Source organism: Pleurodeles waltl, chromosome 7, assembly GCF_031143425.1.
Source record: "Pleurodeles waltl isolate 20211129_DDA chromosome 7, aPleWal1.hap1.20221129, whole genome shotgun sequence".
Lineage (NCBI taxonomy): Eukaryota > Metazoa > Chordata > Amphibia > Caudata > Salamandridae > Pleurodeles > Pleurodeles waltl.
In genome coordinates this window covers 10,043,496-10,064,961 of record NC_090446.1, presented here as the reverse complement: position 1 = coordinate 10,064,961, position 21,466 = coordinate 10,043,496, and the positions used below count along the sequence as shown (strand labels likewise).

At 44.8% G+C, this 21,466-nt stretch overlaps 1 protein-coding gene across 7 annotated transcripts in view; it reads left to right on the top strand.

Moving 5' to 3' along the window:
• The window catches only part of LOC138303544 (zinc finger protein 250-like), an 87,507-nt gene that overhangs the window by 17,727 nt on the left and 48,314 nt on the right, over positions 1–21,466 (top strand). For 2 of the 7 annotated variants that reach the window (XM_069242782.1, XM_069242783.1), the window contains exons 1-3: positions 673–1,100; positions 12,191–12,317; positions 21,037–21,141. In XM_069242782.1, the coding sequence (XP_069098883.1) occupies positions 1,077–1,100; positions 12,191–12,317; positions 21,037–21,141 (256 nt within the window). In that variant the 5' untranslated portion in view covers positions 673–1,076. Of the gene's footprint in view, positions 1–672; positions 1,101–12,190; positions 12,318–21,036; positions 21,142–21,466 lie in introns of those variants that run through there. The other 5 variants (XM_069242778.1, XM_069242777.1, XM_069242781.1 and 2 more) reach the window with 4 other exon arrangements.

The following is a 21,466-nucleotide window of genomic DNA, read 5'->3' as shown; positions in this document are numbered from 1 at the left end:
CACGCTCTCTCACCCGTATGTCCACCTTCACACACATGCAGTCACATGCACACGCTCTCTCACCCGCATGCACACCTTCACACACATGCACACGCTCTCTCACCCGCATGCGCGCACCGTCACATGCACACGCTCTCTCACCCGTATGTGCACCTTCACACACATGCAGTCACATGCACACGCTCTCTCACCCGCATGCACACCTTCACACACATGCACACGCTCTCTCACCCGCATGCGCGCACCGTCACAGCTTCGGTTCCAGATCCTGCTGTTCCACGTTTCTATTGCATTTTTAGTGAGCGATAGATTATTAATCACTGTTAACATAATTAACTGAGCAGAAAAGGAGGCTGGAGCCTGAACAGGTCATGCGAGCTCCCCTCTGTTCCTGGCACTACTTTTGCCACCTCTGAAGCCAGGGGTCGCAGCTGCAGCCCCCGGTGACCCCCAAAGGACGTCCATGCAGTACAGGGGCCCCCTGCAGGTGCAGCCAGAACCCACAGTGAAAGGTCCCCCCCACCCCCCGTGTGCTGCTCCACGCCTGCTCTGCCCCCTTGGAACTCTGGGACTTGTAGTCCGTTTTATATTGGAATAAAGAAGACTACAGGTCCCAGAACTCCCCGGTGAGGCCCGGGCGGGGGTGGCTGATAGCGCGGGTACCCGGAGCAGCGCCTGGCCAAGCGCTGATCACTTCATGCCAGCTACCAGGGGCCTACGCCCAGAAGCGCTTGTAATGTAGCGCCTAGACTGCAGCTCTGAAAGGCGGGGCCGGTGCTGCTGTGTTCATGTCCGGTTCCACCCTCGGCCGTGAGCCCAGGGCATGTCCCAGGAGCTGTAGCTCCTCGAGGAGCTGTTCACACTGCTCTCGAGGCAGTGTCTCGGGCCGCACGCATGCGTAGTGCCTCCCACCCGAGGTTTCTTGGCGCTTTGGCCCGTCTGACGCACACATCACCTGACATCCGTGGTTCTGGAGGACACTGCTCCATCCTGACAGCTCCTAGCGCCTAGACCTGACCTGGAAGCGCTCGGCTCGACCACACCTCGTACCCGGGACCCTCCTGTGCGGGGCGGGGATGTCTCTGCAGCGCTCCTGCCAGGCGAGTGTTAATGTAGCCTAGCGCCTAGAATGCACCACCAAGGCGTCGCAGCGCTCCTATCATGGGGATGTTACACCAGGGCCATTAATATAGCTCCTAGAGTGCCGCCGCCAAGGCATCGCACCGCTCCTATCATGGGGATGTTACACCAGGGCCATTAATATAGCTCCTAGAGTGCCACCACCAAGGCATCGCAGCGCTCCTCCCAGGCGAGAGTTACACCGGAGCATGAATGTAGCTCCTAGAGTGCCGCCGCCAAGGCATCGCACCGCTCCTATCATGGGGATGTTACACCAGGGCCATTAATATAGCTCCTAGAGTGCCACCACCAAGGCATCGCAGCGCTCCTCCCAGGCGAGAGTTACACCGGAGCATGAATGTAGCTCCTAGAGTGCCACCACCAAGGCGTCGCACCGCTCCTATCATGGGAATGTTACACCAGGGCCATTAATATAGCTCCTAGAGTGCCACCACCAAGGCGTTGCAGCGCTCCTCACAGGCGAGTGTTGATGTAGCGCCTAGAGTGCACCACCAAGGAATCGCAGCGCTCCTCCCAGGCGAGTGTTACACCGGAGCATAAATGTAGCTCCTAGAGTGCGCGGCAGCGCCGGCGGCTCTCCCTCTGTCCAGATAATGAGCGCATTTACCTGAAGGATGGTGCCTGGTCTCGGGTTTGACTCATAAAGGAGCACAGAGGGTCTCCGGGGGGCTTGTGGCACTAGCAAGTGGTAGGCTACAGTACTTCACATGTAGCAAGTGAGATGAGGACCCCAATACTTCAAATATAGCAGAGTGAGCTGTGAACCCCAATACTTCAGATATAGCACAGTGCGCTATGAACCCCAATACTTCAAATATAGCAGAGTGAGCTATGAACCCCAATACTTCAACTATAGCACAGTGCGCTGTGAACCCCAATACTTCAGATATAGCACAGTGCGCTGTGAACCCTGATACTTCAAATATACCACAGTGCTCTATGAACCCCATTACTTCAAATATAGCAGAGTGAGCTGTGAACCCCAGTACTTCAAATATAGCATAGTGAGCTGTGAACCCCAATACTCCAGATATAGCACAGTGCGCTATGAATCCCAATACTTCAAATATAGCACAGTGCCCTATGAACCCCAATACTTCAAATATAGCACAGTAAGTTGTGAACCCCAATACTTCAACTATAGCACAGTGCACTGTGAACCCCAATACTTCAACTATAGCACAGTGCGCTATGAACCCCAATAATTCAAATATAGCAGAGTGAGCTAGGAACCCCAATACTTCAAATATAGCACAGTGAGCTGTGATCCTCAATACATCAGATATAGCACAGTGATTTATGAACCCCAAAACGTAAAATATAGCCCAGTAAGCTATGAACTTGCTTCTACGTGCTGCATGCAGAATGGAAGGTAAAGACTTACACCTTTATTGTGTTGGGGTTTTTCTGTGAATCTTTTGTTAGTCTGAGGTAGCTAAAAAGGGGTAATTTGGGTAATAAATAGTTTTTAGTAAACTACCCCAACCACTCCTATGGCGTGATAACATGGGTGGACTGGGAAAGGTGGCCCGGAGTGCTGTGAAAGTGCTCCAAGGGGGAGGCCATGCTTCGGTGACGGTACTGTTTGAAAAGTCACTCTATATTCAATCACTCCAGAGCAGGGTCTCCAACCTTCTCTCTAGCGAGAGCTACTTCTGATCATGTTACCAGATGCCCCCACGCTCAGCTTCCTTCACTTTATGTTTCACTTATAACTGTGGCGGGGGTGTTCTGCAGGGCACGGGGAGCAAGAGGCCTGCTGTTTGTAAATACAACACTTTGACAAAAAATTGAGAAAATTAAAACATCAAGTGAATTTAATCATAAGGTAACTTTTTATTTTTATTTTCTCTGATTCAAAAGCATTGGAAAACAACATTTTGTTCTCACCTCCAATATTGAGTTAACAGGGACTTTTATTTAAGAGTTAAATGCCTCAGTGCTTCAGCTCTTCACCTCAGTGCCTCATCATGGGTTATAAATCTGCTTGAACACTGCTCATTATCAGGCCCCAATATCTACAGCCTGATGATAATAATGTAAAATAAACACAACTTTCCCTTAACTTCAAAAGGAACATGTGACCCTGTTCTTATTTAAAAATGAACTCCAGGCTGTGAGCTACTCTGAAGGAGTCTGGGAGCTACTGGTAGCTCGCGATTGACTAGGTTGGAGACGCCTGCCGCAGAGCCTTTTCTCCATCAGGGCGCCTACCTTTGCCCCACACCCCAGCAGGTAATGAAAAGCCTGTCCAGCCCACCTGAGCCACCATCCTGTGCAGCCGTGTGGTCTCACAGAAGACCTGTGCTCTCAGAAGTTATGAGAGCTCTGTGTTTGTAATATGTTTTAGTTGCCATCACTTAAGAGTTGAAACCCCTCCTTAGTTCACTGTTAAGTCTGGGGTAGCTGATAGCTAGCAATGTGAAAAGAGAAAAAGAAAACGCCTTGCCTCCTCTTAACTTGGAGCTTTATTCAAGAAGGGCTTCTTGTGTCAGCTGGACTGAACATGCAACACATATTTATTTAGCACACTATGCTACTTTAGCTCCTGAAATAAAAACACACTTGTTAAACCAGGAGAGGAGAAACACATCCAGGGGGTAAATTGTAGAAGGTGTGACTAGGACACCTTTGTTCCTTCCCAGGTCCCCTGATTGACAACATGTTTGATCCTGGGCAGTTACTTTACTGTGCCTTCTTTTCCTTGATAACCACATTGGGGAACGCCTTCCAAATTATTCAGTTTATTATGTGCACTGTACAAAACCTCTTTTGCATGGTTTATTACACAAAAAATCTGCTCGATGTGTAATTACAATATAGCCATATACACAGGGTACGTGAGAACTGACTCGCATTGTTCAAAGGGCAGGGAGAGATGGTTCAGGGATGTTTCTTAACTCCCAAGATAGAAACTGTCATAAAATGCCACTCAGTGCTGTGATACGATGTAATGTAAAACTCTTCCAAATACTAAAGGAGTAGACATTTTTGAATTTTGAAGAGTCTGTATTATATTTATATGTCATGTTTGTTGCACAATTTCCATGTTAAACATTTTGATGACTTTTCTCTTGTGGCTTGGAGACAAACCAGATCCCTACCGCCGCTGTAATATTTTTCTCGCCTGCCCTCCTGTACCTACAGGCACACTCCTCTTGCAATCAGAAAGTGCATCTATTTTGAGATGCCCATTCCAGCAACGTTTAATAATCTGCTTCCTGAGGGTGGTGTAGGGATTATTCTGTCTTCACGCTGTGTGGATGTTGAAAGCTTCTCTTCCTAAAAATAAACTGTCCACAGCAAACTAGTACATTGACCAGGTATTTAACCCTCACAGGATCATAGAGTTATGAAGCCAAGGTTAAGGGCGTGCATATTCGCTCTGTGATGGAAGGTCATGACCCTTGGCACCTTCTCTTGTAATAGCACGCTCTAATGAGTGTCATGCATTCATCTGTAACGTAATCATTACCGACATCACTAATTTTTAGAATTAGTAATAACAAATATTGTGTGTTTTGTCATCACTCATTCTTAGAATCAGGGTCATTGAACATTCTGTTTTTTGTCATCACTCATTCTTAGAATCAGTGTCATTGTACATTCTGTATTTTGTCATCACTCATTCTTAGAATCAGTGTCCTTGGACATTCTGTATTTTGTCATCATTCAGTCTTAGAATCATTGGCAATGAACATTCTGTTTTTTGTCATCACTCATTCTTAGAATCGGTGTTAGGGAGCATTTTGTTTTTTGTCATCATTCATTCTTAGAATCGGTGTCATTGGACATTCTACAGTATATTTTATCATCACTCATTCTTAGAATCAGTGCCATTGAACAGCCTGTATTTTTAGTTTAGTAACCACCGTTACTCATTCTTATAATCAGTGTAACTGATTCCTAGAATCAGTATCATTGGGCATTCTGTATTTTGTCAACACTCATTCTCAGAATCAGTGTCATTGGACATTCTGTATTTTGTCATCACTCATTTTTAATATCAGTGTTAGTGAGCATTGTGTATTTTGTCATCACTCATTCTTGGAATAAGTGTTAGCAGACATTCTATATTTTGTCATTACTCCTTCTCATAATCTGTGTCATTAGACATTCTGTATGTTGTCATCACTCATTCTTAGAATCAGCGTTAGTGAACATTCTGTATTTTGTCATCACTTATTCTTACAATCAGTGTTAGTGAACATTCTGTATTTTGTCACCAATCATTCTTAGAATCAGAGTCAGCAGACATTCCACATTTTGTCATCATTCATTCTTAGAATCAGTGACATTGGACATTTTGTGTTTTGCCATCACTCATTTTTAGAACCAACATTGGTTAACATTCCATATTTTGTCATTGCTCATTCTTCGAATCAGTGTTAGTGAACATTCTGTATTTTGCCATCGCTCATCTTAGAATCAGTGCCAGTGAACGTTCTGTGTTTATCAGTGTTAGTGGACATTTTGTATTGTGAAATGTAAATCAGTTTCTTCCTGGGTGCCGGTGTCGTGCTGGTATTGTGGGCTATTGGTGATTCCTTGACATGTTTGTTCTATTTAAACACTAGAATGTTGAGACCCCGCTGAATGTAAGGTAGTTGCTGACGGTCGGTAGTGGCTGGTACAGGCTTTGAGGTTTATTATTGCAGTGTTGGTCATATAGTCCCTTTCCTTCAGTGGGAGGATTGTTCTAAAAGGCTCACAGCCCTTCTGCCACTGGCTGCGCTGGCTGTTAAAGAGCCTCACCCTGTTACTCCTCAGCGGTACTCTATGGCCCTCAAGACCGTCAGGGTTAATGTGGCGGCATCACCACCAACAGGCTGGCGGTGTATACTGCCACATTATGAGTGTGGCGGATTGGCCGCTACCAACCCGCCACATCTCCACTCATACCGCCATGGAGGTATGAACCGCCGGGCCGGAGATGTTCATCTCCGACCCGGCAGTCCACAGAAGACCGGCGGCGGCATTATGAGCCGGTTGCACTGCCGCAAAAACCATGGCGGTAGGGCTACCGGTGACAGGGAAGTCCTTCCCTGTCACCGGTAGATGGCTCCCCCACCCTCCCAGCAATCAACTGACTCCCCAACTCACTCTACAGTCACAGCACCCCCCCCACACCTCCTGCATACATGCACACACCCACACGCACGATGCATACACCCATTCACCTCCACTTCCAGACACGTACCCACTCACACATATCCATACACGCATACACTCACACTCATCCATACACGCATTCACTCACACATACTCATAGGCATTCAGGCACGCAGCCACACTAAAATACCCACACACATACACACTGACATGCAGACACACACTCACTGCAACATTCATGCACGCATTCACTCACATGCATACACCACAACACTCACAGACGCATTGAACATTCTGTTTTTTGTCATCACTCATTCTTAGAATCAGTGTCATTGTACATTCTGTATTTTGTCATCACTCATTCTTTAAATTAGTGTTGGTGAACATTCTGTATTTTGTCATCACTCATTCTTATAATCAGTGTCACTGATTCTTAGAATCAGTATCATTGGGCATTCTGTATTTTGTCAACACTCATTATCAGAATCAGTGTCATTGGACATTCTGTATTTTGTCATCACTCATTTTTAATATCAGTGTTAGTGAGCATTGTATATTTTGTCATCACTCATTCTTGGAATAAGTGTTAGCAGACATTCTATATTTTGTCATTACTCATTCTCATAATCTGTGTCATTAGACATTCTGTATGTTGTCATCACTCATTCGTAGAATCAGTGTTAGTGAACATTCTGTATTTTGTCATCACTAGTTCTTAAAATCAGTCTTAGTGAACATTCTGTATTTTGTCATCACTCATTCTTATGATCAGTGTCACTGTTTCTTAGAATTAGTGTAATTGGACATTATGGGGGTTATTCCAATTTTGGAGGAGGTGGTAATCCGTCCCAAATGTGACGGATTTACCACCAGCCGTATTACGAGTTCCATAGGATATAATGGACTCGTAATACGGCTGGTGGTATATCCGTCACTTTACCGTCACTTTTGGGACGGATTACCACTTCCTCCAAAGTTGGAATAACCCCCTATGTATTTTGTCATCACTCATTCTTACAATCAGTGTTAGTGAACATTCTGTATTTTGTCATCAATCATTCTTAGAATCAGAGTTAGCAGACATTCCACATTTTGTCATCATTCATTCTTAGAATCAGTGACATTGGACATTCTGTATTTTGTCATCACTCATTCTTAGAATCGGAGTTAGCAGACATTCTATACGTTGTCATCAATCATTCTTAGAATCAGTGTAATTGAACATTCTGTATTTTGCCATTACTCATTCTTAGAATCAGTGTCCTTGGACATTCTGTATTTTGTCATCATTCATTCTTAGAATCATTGGAAATGAACATTCTTTTTTTTGTCATCACTCATTCTTAGAATCGGTGTTAGGGAGCATTTTGTTTTTTGTCATCATTCATTCTTAGAATCGGTGTCATTGGACATTCTATATTTTATCATCACTCATGCTTAGAATCAGTGCCATTGAACAGCCTGTATTTTTAGTTTAGTAACCACCGTTTGTATTTCATTATCACTGCATTCTTAGAATCAGTGGTGGCGGACATAATGTATTTTGTCATCACTCTTTCTTATAGTTAGTGTTAGTGAACATTCTGCATTTTGTAATCACTCATTCTTAGAATCCATGTCACTGATTCTTACAATCAGTGTCATGGACATTTAGTATTTTGTCATCAATCATTCTTTAAATTAGTGTTTGTGAACATTCTGTATTTTGTCATCGCTCATTCTCATAATCAGTGTCACTGATTCTTAGAATCAGTATCATTGGGCATTCTGTATTTTGCCATTACTCATTCTCAGAATCAGTGTCATTGGACATTCTGTATTTTGTCATCACTCATTTTTAATATCAGTGTTAGTGAGCATTGTGTATTTTGTCATCACTCATTCTTGGAATAAGTGTTAGCAGACATTCTATATTTTGTCATTACTCATTCTCATAATCTGTGTCATTAGACATATTGTATGTTGTCATCACTCATTCTTAGAATCAGTGTTAGTGAACATTCTGTATTTTGTCATCACTAGTTCTTAAAATCAGTCTTAGTGAACATTCTGTATTTTGTCATCACTCATTCTTATGATCAGTGTCACTGTTTCTTAGAATCAGTGTCATTGGAAATTCTGTATTTTGTCATCACTCATTCTTACAATCAGTGTTAGTGAACATTCTGTATTTTGTCATCAATCATTCTTAGAATCAGAGTTAGCAGACATTCCACATTTTGTCATCATTCATTCTTAGAATCAGTGACATTGGACATTCTGTATTTTGTCATCACTCATTCTTAGAATCAGAGTTAGCAGACATTCCACATTTTGTCATCAATCATTCTTAGAATCAGTGTAATTGAACATTCTGTATTTTGCCATTACTCATTCTTAGAATCAGTGTCCTCGGACATTCTGTATTTTTTAATCATTCATTCTTAGAATCATTGGCAATGAACATTCTGTTTTTTGTCATCACTCATTCTTAGAATCGGTGTTAGGGAGCATTTTGTTTTTGTCATCATTCATTCTTAGAATCGGTGTCATTGGACATTCTATATTTTATCATCACTCATTCTTAGAATCAGTGCCATTGAACAGCCTGTATTTTTAGTTTAGTAACCACCGTCTGTATTTCATTATCACTGCATTCTTAGAATCAGTGTTAGCGGACATAATGTATTTTGTCATCACTCTTTCTTATAGTTAGTGTTAGTGAACATTCTGCATTTTGTAATCACTCATTCTTAGAATCCGTGTCACTGCTTCTTACAATCAGTGTAATGGACATTGAGTATTTTGTCATCACTCATTCTTTAAATTAGTGTTGGTGAACATTCTGTATTTTGTCATCACTCATTCTTATAATCAGTGTCACTGATTCTTAGAATCAGTATCATTGGGCATTCTGTATTTTGTCAACACTCATTCTCAGAATCTGTGTCATTGGACATTCTGTATTTTGTCATCACTCATTTTTAATATCAGTGTTAGTGAGCATTGTATATTTTGTCATCACTCATTCTTGGAATAAGTGTTAGCAGACATTCTATATTTTGTCATTACTCATTCTCATAATCTGTGTCATTAGACATTCTGTATGTTGTCATCACTCATTCGTAGAATCAGTGTTAGTGAACATTCTGTATTTTGTCATCACTAGTTCTTAAAATCAGTGTTAGTGAACATTCTGTATTTTGTCATCACTCATTCTTATGATCAGTGTCACTGTTTCTTAGAATTAGTGTAATTGGACATTATGTATTTTGTCATCACTCATTCTTACAATCAGTGTTAGTGAACATTCTGTATTTTGTCATCAATCATTCTTAGAATCAGAGTTAGCAGACATTCCACATTTTGTCATCATTCATTCTTAGAATCAGTGACATTGGACATTCTGTATTTTGTCATCACTCATTCTTAGAATCGGAGTTAGCAGACATTCTATACGTTGTCATCAATCATTCTTAGAATCAGTGTAATTGAACATTCTGTATTTTGCCATTACTCATTCTTAGAATCGGTGTCATTGGACATTCTTGATTTCGTCATCTCTCATTCTTAGAATCAGTGTTCGTGGGCATTTTGTATTGTGTCATCGCTCATTCTACCAGTCAGTGCAATGGAACATGCTGTATTTATCAGTGTTAGTGAACATTCCGTATTTTGTTATCTCTGCATTCTTAGAATCAGTGTCAGTGGAGATAATGTATTTTGTCACCACTCTTTCTTAGAGTTAGTGTGAGTGAGCATACTGTATTTTGTCATCACTCATTCTTAGAATCAGTGTCACAGATTCTTAGCATCAGTGTCATTGGATATTCTGTATTTTGCATCACTCATTCTTTGAATCAGTGTTGGTGAACATTCTGTATTTTTTCATTGCTCATTCTTAGAATCAAGGTTAGTGAACATTCGATATTTCGCCATCACTCATTCTTGGAATCAGTGTCATTGGACATTTTGGGTCTCATTACAACCTCGGCGGTCTTGCAAAAAGACCGCCGAGGCTGCGGGAGCCAGAATACCGCCATTGCCAGCGGTATTCCTGGCTCCCTATTATGACTTTTCCGCTGGGCCAGTGGACGGTAACAGTGTTACCGTCCGCTGGCCCAGCGGAAAAGTCACATCAATATTGCTGCCGGCTCGTAATAGAGCCGGCGGCAATGCTGATGTGCAGCGGGTGCAGTAGCATTTCACTGCTGTAAATATCCTCAGTTTTAGAGCTCTTTCCGCTTATTCCACAAGAAGTGATTTGTGCGCCAGCAGCAGCTGCAACCTTTAAAAATAAAACGATATAATAAACTATGTTTATTATCGTTTTATTTTTAAAGAGGTGGGGCCACGGAGGTGACGAGCACCGAGGGAAGTGCACAGAACAGTCCCCTTGGTGCTCTTGTATGATAGGCCGGCCGTCTCAGGCCGTCCAAACACACTTGTGCATTGTGCACTCTCCAGCCCGGCACTGTGTTACCGGGTTGAAGAGAGCAAGCCCAGGCGCCTCGGATGCTCCAGCCAATCATAACGCTGCTCTGAGCAGTGTCATGATTGGCAGCAGGGCATGCTGTGAGCCTCTGCCTGGAGTGCAGCAGAGAGTGGCGGTGCGGTGGTTGATTAGGGTAAGTTTTTTTTTTTTCATTTTTTTTTTTTATTCCCCCGACCCTGCTCCACCACTTTGCCCAGTCACCAGCCGTGATTGCATGTGTAGGTAGTTAATTTGGATCATGCAGAGGCGTGTGGGGCTAGCTACTACTCTAGGGGCTCGGCAGGCCTTGCACCAGTCGTCATCATCGAGTTCCCCCACACATACTTCTCAACTTTGGTGCAGGGTAGAGAAGCGGTCTAGAGCATAAACGATCAGAGAGCAGAATTAGCTTTTTTTAGCAGTAAAAGCATTTCTGTGAGGCTACACGACTTTGAGAAGATTCTGAAATACTCAAGGCATGATTGAAACGAGCCCAGTGAATGTGCCTTATTTTATAAAATAGAAAGCATGAGTGCGTGCATTGGATTTGCATACAATTCACTGCATATATTTATTCCAGAGGCCTTATGACAAGGAGACCATTCTGCATGATAGTGCCATGGAGCGGGCAGCCATTGTGGGTGGATACACACATGGTGCAACCTCTAACCCCACGAATCACACCAGCACATTATAAGGGACCAATCAGAACTGCACGAAGGCTGCATTGTGTCCATATGAATAAGAGCCAAATGTTTGCAACCTGTTCACTCACCACGGATTAGGCAAGAAAGTTGCTGACGTGTCATTAGGCAAACCTAAAAAAATATTTGTAGTATTGAAATGTACTGAAATAGATGTGAATAGATGCCTTTTTCAATGAGAATTTGGCCCTGATTGAGGTTTCGGTAGGAGTTGCCCTGTCACAGCAGCGACAGATAACCCGTCCTCCGAGATATAGATCCTGTAGGATATAATGGGATTTATATTTTACTGGATGGGATATCCTTCGCCGTTGTGACAGACAGGTTGTCCACCAAGATCTAAATCAGGCCCTTTGTCTGGTCTTATTTCCCTTTAACCCTCTTGAAGAATAGAGAGTCCTGAGAGGTTAAACATGTTTAGCTATAGTAGGTTTTGATTTTGGCTAAGAGGCATTTGAGGTGCTGCGGAGGCTCTCGTACCAAGGAGACATTCATTTCCAGTTGGTCTTCAATATAAGGCTCAGTCTGTATGTTCAGAGGGTTCGGGCCTTAACTGGGCATTTCTCAAAGTTTAGAAATGACTTTTGAATCTGTCCTTGTGTGCACCAGACACTCCACTGTGAAATGATGCCTGTGCACACAGATGCAACTTTACTTGGAGTTGATGGCATTTAGGGGAAGGTGGCTTTTGGTCTGTAATTGTCATATTTCTAGAGGACACACCTTTGAAGTAGACTCTTCTGCTGGCGTTGGATATCTTACATGCCTCTTGATCTTCCAGGTGCCAGCAGGCCTGCAGGATGGCACTGCCTACTTCTCTGAAGAAGAGTGGCAGCTACTGCAGCGGTGGCAGGCAGAGCTGTACAAGAAGGTGACAAATGAAATCCACCAAGCACTGCTCTCACTCGGTAAGATGACCCTCTCTTTAAATGCTTTATATTGTGTCACAACCCTGTCTCGTATTTGGAGCCAACATGTCTCAGTTAAGGTTTTCAAACTTTTTGAGCTGAAGTATACCAGAGTGCCTTAGTGCCAGGGAAGCGCCTTGAAAACCACATTGAACCATACCACGGGCCAGACTGTCGCTTCACGTTTTGTGAGTTTGTTTGTGTTGTTTTATGATGGTTTAATGACTGTGTTACCATTTGTTATGGTTGTGTAGCCCACGGACATTTTGTGAACCTATGTTTCATCTAGTTATTCAGGACATCTCGTGTTCACTGTGCACAACCTCACGTACATACTTGGGAATCTAAAGCGAGAATATAGAGTCTGGTTTGCTCAGCGGATGATTCTCCCTTCATGTATCTTAGTTGCAAAGTCTTGTGCACACTTCTCTTAAGAAGCCAAGCACCTTCTAACTCCCAGTGTGTTTTGCTTCACTAACGACGGACCTGAAACACTCATGCACTGTCAAAAATCTCTACAATGCACTTCTTAGTCTAAAGAAGACATTTATTAATTCACTTCGCAAGGTTTGTAAAGGAGATTAGCATGCTGAAAGCACACGCTTAAAAATGGTCACAGCAATGAAGTGAAAACATGTACAAATGATTCTCTACTGGAATATTGACAGCAAATATATGTATCTATATTACAATAATGAATTTAAAAATATGCATCACCATAAGGCACACGCACATCTGCTTCATCTCCCTCCTATCAGCATCAGATCGCCAGATCCCAGAATCGATCGAGGAGAGAGAGGGATCAATTATCCTCATGGGAAGGATGACACACCCCAGCATCCTGGGCATGTCCGAGATCTGAATCACTCACACCCCAGTCCATCTGGTCTCGGCCTCTTATACTTTGAACAAAAAAGAGAGGAGAATTCTAGAAACTCCCTCTCACTACATAGGTTTATTATTCAAAAAATGCTGGTTACTTTAGGTCAGCTTTGAAAAGAACACGTCAGTACTTGGCCAAAATCCCAAGGTGCCCTGTATCAAAACAAAACCGTTCCCTGCCGTCCTAGTACAATCTTATCAGCCTAAGCCCTTGGTGGGAAAGAACACACAAACGCGCAGAATAAAAAACATAAGCACATTGTATAACGTGGAAAACTACTTGCAGTTTTTAACGTGGCGGTGGCTAATGCTAAAATAAAGTCAATAGGCAAAATGAAGTTGGTGGTCACTAATGTGACGTTGTGCCGCTAGGCTAAGTGCAACGTGGAGTCAATGGTCAAAACACAAATAGCATTACATAGTGTCTAAGTTTCAATTTCTGCCACATGAACTTTCCTGATGTCTATGTGAAGAAAGCGTATAAAAGTTGGAAGATTGAGAGAGGAGCTAGCAGAGTATGCTCACTAGGTTTGGAGAGTCAACACTCTGCTCCAATATATTTTTCAACTTGGATCCGAGCAACTGTTCTCTTTCACAGAATCACGTGGGGATTGCATTCTTCAAATAATACCCAATTGATCTCAATATAAGCAAGACCAAAATCTACACTGATTGTCAGAAGACTAATTCCTGGCACCGCATGTTAAACACACTTGTTGTTATCCACCACACCTTGACGGACAGCCTATAAAGTATGCAGATCTGATCAATATAATGCTGTCGTTTATGGTGAAGAAATCATTCATCAGCGCACTGAAGACCAACAAAATTGGGAGTGGAGCACAGAAAGAAAGGCATGAATGTCAACACACAGGGGTGGCACTTGTCTGCGGCTTCCTTCTGTCACTCGTGGGGCAGTCAGTGCAGAGCCGCATGATGCCACCCACCGGTGCACGGTTGAACTACTAAGATAAATCTCCGGATCCTATCTGGTGCCTGCATATATTCTTTTTTTTATATAATTTTTATTTTAGTTTTTCCATAAGAAATAACAGAAAAAAAAAATCAGCTCACCAACAGGTGACATAATCATAACAGGTATACAATGATATGTCGGGGTTCATGTAAGTATTCAGTTTCATAGATTGAACAGCAATGTACATTTCTACCCTTAAGCACTAGTGTTTTTCCTGGGAGGAGGCCCCTTCTCCAGTGTTAGGTACTCCTGTTTCCTCCCTGGGTCCAACCCTCGCCCGATGGTGTAGTGGTTTCAGGGAGTTGTAGGGACACTCTCTAGGCTCCCAGAAACCTCTTGGCCATGCTTCGGGGTGCACGAAGGCACTGTGGTGCTCAATAATCATGTGCCATTGGTCCATGCCTTTTAAGCATGCTGTGTCCGTGGGGGCTACTGCCGACATCCATCGCACCGCCACTTGTCGCTTGGCCAGCAGTATGGCCATTGATGTAAATCGCGGTTGGATTTGGGTAAACCTCTATTTAGCCCTAGTATGGAAAACTCCGGTGTGAAGTCTAGAGGAACCTCCAGCATCTCTGCCAGCATAGAGGACCTGCGTGCAGCAGTACTGCCAAGCCTTATCCGGATCACCTTTCCAAGTGGATTTCCCACTCCCATCTAGCAGCATACGTCTGTGCCAGGGGGTGTTCTAAAGATGGGAAGCTGCAGTTAGAAGCACCAAGAACAAAGCCTTGCTTTTCCAAGCCCCTGTCTCTTCTCAGCTGTCTGGTGGCATGACACCCGGCATAGATCTGCGTGGCCTGGCACAATACTTGTGGGGTGACTTCATCGACTGGTCTGCACGTATGCATGCCGATGCCCATGCAGGACAGACATCTAGTCGCCTTGTTCGTATGCATGCTTGATGCACTGGGCCGAAAACGTTTGTAACTTAAGAGCACCACGTCCCATGACACACAGTACTCGTAGTGCCATTTCCAAACATTACATCATGATGAATTTGAATGCAGCTACCCTTGTGCTACACAACTATGACATTTTCTGGTTCATGCTGGAGCTCAGGTTCATGCTGGCAACTAGGGTGATTCATGGATGCTTGGTGTGTACATCAGTTTAGCATAAACTAAAAAAGCCCTGTGCTATGTAGTCACTGAGATGTAAGAAAGTAAGTCATAATGTTATGACCTGGCCTGAAGGGTTAAATACATGAGTGCCTACCATATCATTATACACTTGCAAGAGAGTGCTCAGCACAGCACAGTGACGCCCTCCCATGGTGTCCCAGCAGAAGTGCAGCAGGAGCACCACAGCACACTAGTTCCCCACCCTAGCTTTGATTTTAGATTGTAATCAGAACACAACATGCAGAAATACCAAACTTAAAACACATTCCAAAGTGTTGAAAACATATCCCAAAAAGTTTCCTGAAGTCAGAAAATAGTGTTTCCTTTTTTACCAGACAAGAAAATTGGTGAGCAAGGAATCTCAGGCTAATGGCATCTGAAGGGATTTCTGTGCATTAATTCAGTCTCATTAACATAAATTGTTCAGTGGCAGCTGACACTGAAAGGGGATAGTGGGGCTTGGGTTAAAAAAAAAAAAAAAAATGAAAATAAAAAACCTTACCTCTTTCCTACAAAGACTGGTTTGTCTCCTCTGTCCTTTTCCTGGCAGCAAACAGGCTCCCAGCCAATCACGATGCTGCTGTCACCAGCAAGAGAGCAGTGCCGTGATTGGTGTGAGCGCCCTGCTTCAGCGCTCAAAAGAGGGATGTAAAAGTTTCTAGTTGTCGCATCAACAATTTTCAATTCTATTTCAGGACCGGAGGCTCCGATTATGAGTCTCATTCTTTACTGTAATTTTCACAGCAGCCAATCACAAAACAGGAGAAAAAACTACACCCCCCTTGAACCCAATGTCACAAGGTCCAATCAGTAACCAACACAGTCCTTAATAGCCACTGCCACCATCTTGACCTCCTCTTTCTTTGCAGAACGGCCGAAGTAGGGATAACTCAAAACAACACACTGGACTCCAAACGGACCAGATCACATCCAACCTGGACAAGAACCGCAGGATCCCTGCAGGAAGATGTTCAAACGAAGCGACCAAGAAACAGTCGACTGACAGAAGACCTCCAACGACAAATTAACCTTGGTGAACGTGACGCATCCTCAATTTTGCCTATGCTTGTTGCCTAAGGATAAAGTACAGCAGCCGTAAAAGCTACTCCCAGGCCCTTAATCAAATCATCCGAAAAGGGTGGGAATGTACAGTTTGGGCAATCAAAAGACATTTGTAATAGCATAAACATACTTATACCGTATGAAGTTCGGAAAAAACTATCATCAGGGTGGGATAATCCTCGCCTCCATGTCCTCAGCAGAATTGAAAATTCTTGAGGCAACAGCTGGACAATTTTCAATTCTATGTCCCGACCGGAGGCTCCAATTATGCTAGTTAAAAGCTGTGCCACCACCACAAACGTTACGTCCACAATTGGCTTGTAATAAAATGACTTACATGTGGATTCAGATGACCAGTCCGCTGCTTTCAAGATATGCTCTAGACGAGAATCTAAAGCGAAGGATTTTGAAGCTAAACTAATACCCCTCATCTGTTTACACACTGTATGATCGTCACCAATAGTTTTACCATTAACTGGAACATGACCTGATGAAATAGCAGATCTCTAATTATTCACAGACCTATAAACCAGTCCACCAAAGAAGACAAGAAATTGATTATGAAACATACACCTGCCTGAGAGGGGTCCAAACCCCTTTCGTTACTCCAACTAACTCATCTCTGCGATGCCGAAGCATATCGCTTATGGGTATTACTGAACCAGGCCTGGTCGATGTAGGCAGAAGCTTGTAACGAAATACCTGAACATTTCCATCTACTCCTGAAACCCTCCAGGCCACCAAGCTCAGCTGGTCTGAAACAATCAGTGGATGTGGAAGGCCTTCTGGGTCCAGCAACACATTCTGGCACTGCAGAATCAGAAGGGGATTGTCGCAAGACATCTCCAGAACCATAGGAAACCAGGGCTGAGCCCTCCAAAGTGGCGTCACCAGGATAAGCTCAGCTTTCTGGTGATGTGTCTGGACAAGAACCCTGGGAATCATACTGAATGGAGAAAATGCATACTCCCTGTGGGTGGACCAGTCCTGCAAGAACTCATCCGTCACCAGAACCTCCGGATCTGGGCGCCAACTGAAGAAGACACGGAGTTCACGATTGAGCCGAGAGGCAAAGAGATCCAGTGAACAGGGACCCCAAGTGCGATTGAGGTGTAAAAAGACCTTTGGTGCAACCTCCAATCGCTGAAGTCTCAACCACTGAGTTCTTTGCCACTGGAAGATACTCCACATTTACCAAAATCTGATGCTGCAGACAATAATGCCTAAAAATCCTTGGCAATCTCTGGCAACATCCGAGATTTCATTCCCCCCAGTCTGTTGACATATCAACCACTGAAATGTTGTCCATTCTCAACAGAATGCAACAGTCCGTCCTGGAAGGGGAAAGACTCCTGATTGCAAAGAACCCGCCAACAGCTCCAGGCAGTTTATATGAAGCTGAAATTCAGTCTCTGACCAGCAACCTCCATTGGAGAGGGCATCGCATCTGGTGCCCCAACTCCACCTGCTGGCATCCGATTCCAGGGTAACATCCGGGGCGCTGCCAAAAATCGACCTGCTGTTCCAGGCCTCCATGTGGTTTAACCACCAATTAATTTCCATCCTGGATTCCGGCAAGAGCTGAATCTGATCTGAGTACGACAATCCCTTCTGCGAGTGTTGTATCTTGAGACTTTGAAGGGCCCTGTAATTAAGGGTTCCCAGGAATATCGCCTCAATGGGCGAGGCTAAAAGGCCCACAAACTGAGCTACTGACCTTAATGATATTGTCTGGTCTCGCATAGCAGACCTCAACTCCCTCTTGATATTCTGAATCTTTTGGGAAGGGAGGATCAACTGGGATAACACCAAATCTATGTGGAATCTCAAAAATTCCATTGGTTGATTGATGACAAACCCCAATTCCTGTAGTAGCTGGATTGTCCAAGAGAGATGGAGAGAAACTGTCTAGGGGTCCTGAGCCATCCGAATCAAATTGTTGAGATAAACGATTAGGCTGACGCTCTTGGCGCATAGGGGTTCTACCACTGGTCTCACCAGCTTGGTGAAGCACCATGGGGCTGAAGATAGACCGAAGGGAAGAACCTTGAACTCGTAGCATTGACCTCGCCAGAGGAACTGAAAAAATGCCTGTGAGGGGCAAAAATAGGAACTGAAAGGTATGCGTCCTTTAGATCCACCCGGACTATCCAGTCGCTCCCTTGAAGCAGATCCCGAAGGAGGTGAATACCCTCCATCTTGAAATGCCTATACACAGTCCATGAACTGAAATTCTTTAGATTGATCATCAAGTGAGAGCCTTCACCTCTTTTGCTGACCAAGTAGATATTGGTGACGAATCTCCTGGGGTGCGGGGAGGAAAGACATATGGCATCTTTCTGGAGTAGAGAATGAACTTCCCTTGCTATGAGCTATTGATCTTGTAGGGATAAATACAGCTCCTGAGGAGAAGTATGAACTGCGGAGCTGTAGAATTCTAGCTTGTACCCCAGAACAGACTTGAGGACCCACGAGTCCTGAGTTAAACGCACCCAATTGTGCACAAAAGATTGAATTCTTCCCCCCCAAAGTCACCTCTGATGAAGGTAAAATTCTCATCTGAAGATCCTGACTCCGGAGAGCGTCTTTGTTAACCTCTGCCATAGCCTCTGCAGATGCGCTGACGACCTCCTCAAGCTCGGGTGGGGTATAAGGTCTGATCAGAAGACTAATCTTGCCAGTTTCATGGGAACGGTTGAATGCTTCCCGTTGGGAGCCCTGGTAAGCGCCTCAGCTTGACGAACGGGCCCTATATTGTCTGGCCCTTCCAAAAAGGGTGTTGTGGAAGACCTTCTTTAATGAAAGGTTCGCTTTGTCCAACGTATTATACATTTCAGCGAACTTGGCCAGATCGTGGACAATGGTAGCTCCGAAGAGAAGACCCTGCGCACTTATGGTGCAGCAACCACTCCGCCCCCTCCAGCCCCGCCCTAACCTGGCTCACCGTTATTATCATTTTATTTTTCCTTCTCCTGCTTTAGCAGAGGAGCCCCCCCCCGAAATTGTTTATGGTGATTCTATACTGGTTCATGGTTTCTTCAGTGTAGGCCTCCGCACTCCTCCTGTTTAGCATCTTTGCAGGTGACAGAGTTCTTGAGGGGGTGTGCGCAGGATGCCTTGGGTGGTGCTGCCCTGTCTTCCACTTACCATGTTAGCAAACGCTGGTGTCTCATAGGCACTTCAGCACAGCTCACGTGCAGTGTGCATCCAGCTTGGAAGACGTGCATGTCCTCCCATGGGATTGGAGAGGAGAGCCACATCATGTCCCTACCACAATATGAAGCCCTGCACGCATGACACTCCTAAGGTGGGGATTCAAGTACTGGAATGTTCCCACCCTTAACTGGAATTTAAGCCTGCTGGGACACCACGCAGTAGGCCTACAGATGTCCACCCAGCAGGCCTGGCACCGCTGGGGGTGGGAAGCCCAATGGTATACCCCATGCACCCCAGTCGACATGTGCGAGGAGTTTGGAAGCTCTAAGCAGGTGCAGGAGCAGGAGCAGGAGTAGTGGCAGGTGTTGTGTTGGTAACTCCCTACAGTATTAATAATGCACCAGCAGTGGAGCCGTGTGACCCACCACCACGCGTTCCCGGAGCTCACCACCGTGAAAAGCAATCACACAACCAGCAGCTGTGGAGAGGACTGGAACCGGTCACTTGCTGCTCAGTCAGCCTGCCACCTCACTGGATTGTTTCTGCTGCTAGGTAGAGGCACCTTCTTCTGGTGGTTTCTGGTTACCAGTGAACTGACAGTTCTTTATATCTGGTGGGTTTTTACTGGTGTTAAACGTTTGTAACCGAAACACACATCAGTGACTGCTGAGTCAATGCGCCACTTAAATGCTGCACATCCTAGCTCCATATCTGCAATGAAATATGTCGGCTCGCTATCACTTTGATACCTGGACAGACTGGATATTCCGAAGTGCCCACCGCCCGTGCTGGCTTCCTCCTATGAGAAGGAGTGCTCTCCTCTGCATGTCCCAGAGCCCGCCCTGCCCTCGGTTTATTTTCTCTGTTCTTCACTGCACCCTGTAGGGGCTCCTGTCCCCACGGTGTGTGTAGTTCCCACGTGACTGCTGATAATCACTCTTGTTAGTGCCTGTCTGTCTTTACAGTCTGGGGTGTACTGCTAGGAGTTGTTCTCTGGCACTGTGCAGTGGGCTGGTCTGTCTCTCTTTGTGGCATTGTACCACTGCTCCCAGCACCCCAGGCGCTCCTCACATGGGGTGATCTCTCCTGCTTTGCTTATATTGGGGATATACTGTACTCCCTTACACTGCTCTCTTTAACATTCTCCTCTCTTATAAGGGGGTGTCTCTGCCCTAACATGCAGTCTCTTTGTCTCTGTCTTATGGATTGGTGTCTGAGGTTTACCCCTGGCCACGGTGAGCGCCCCTCACTGTAGGGTGAGCCCTGCGCCCTGGGTGGTTTGCTGGTCCTATAACTCTAATTTCATTATGTGTTGAAGCACCTGGAGCCTCACCCCAGGCTGCTCCCTGCACCACCTCTTCCCTTCTTGCCCCCCCTCATCAGCACAGCTCTTGCCTTTGGCTGCTTTCAAAGCTCACCTTTGGTCCCTGTTACTCTTTGATGCTCTGTTGCACTGTTGTGTGTTTACCTTGTACAAGGGACATGTAAGTGTGACCTATACTTTTGCTTTTTATGCCAGGCCCTCTCATTGCCACATTCTCCTGGAGAACCAAGGACAAAGCAAGGCAGAGCCCCAGGGATCAGCAGGACCCGGACGCCGGATTCTCTGGCACACGCTGCACAGGTGGGGAGACTTGTCGCAGGGCTCTTTCTTTGGGGTGCAGGGGTCCTGATATTCTACAGCTTGCTTACTAAACACACCATCAGCAAAGAAGGGCACCGCACACCACTGAATATTACAAACTAAACACTGGAGTGCATCAGACAGTCAGAGCAGGCAGTCCATCCCCCTTCACCTCCCGAGTCCTACAGTCTGATCTGAATTATATCTTAAATATTTCTGAAAGCATCTAATGCAGAAAGAGCTCTGCACCTGTATTGTAAACTTCCATTACTTCACTTCAGTGTCAGTAATGCTGAAACACACACACAGGTCAAGGAGAGTGGTG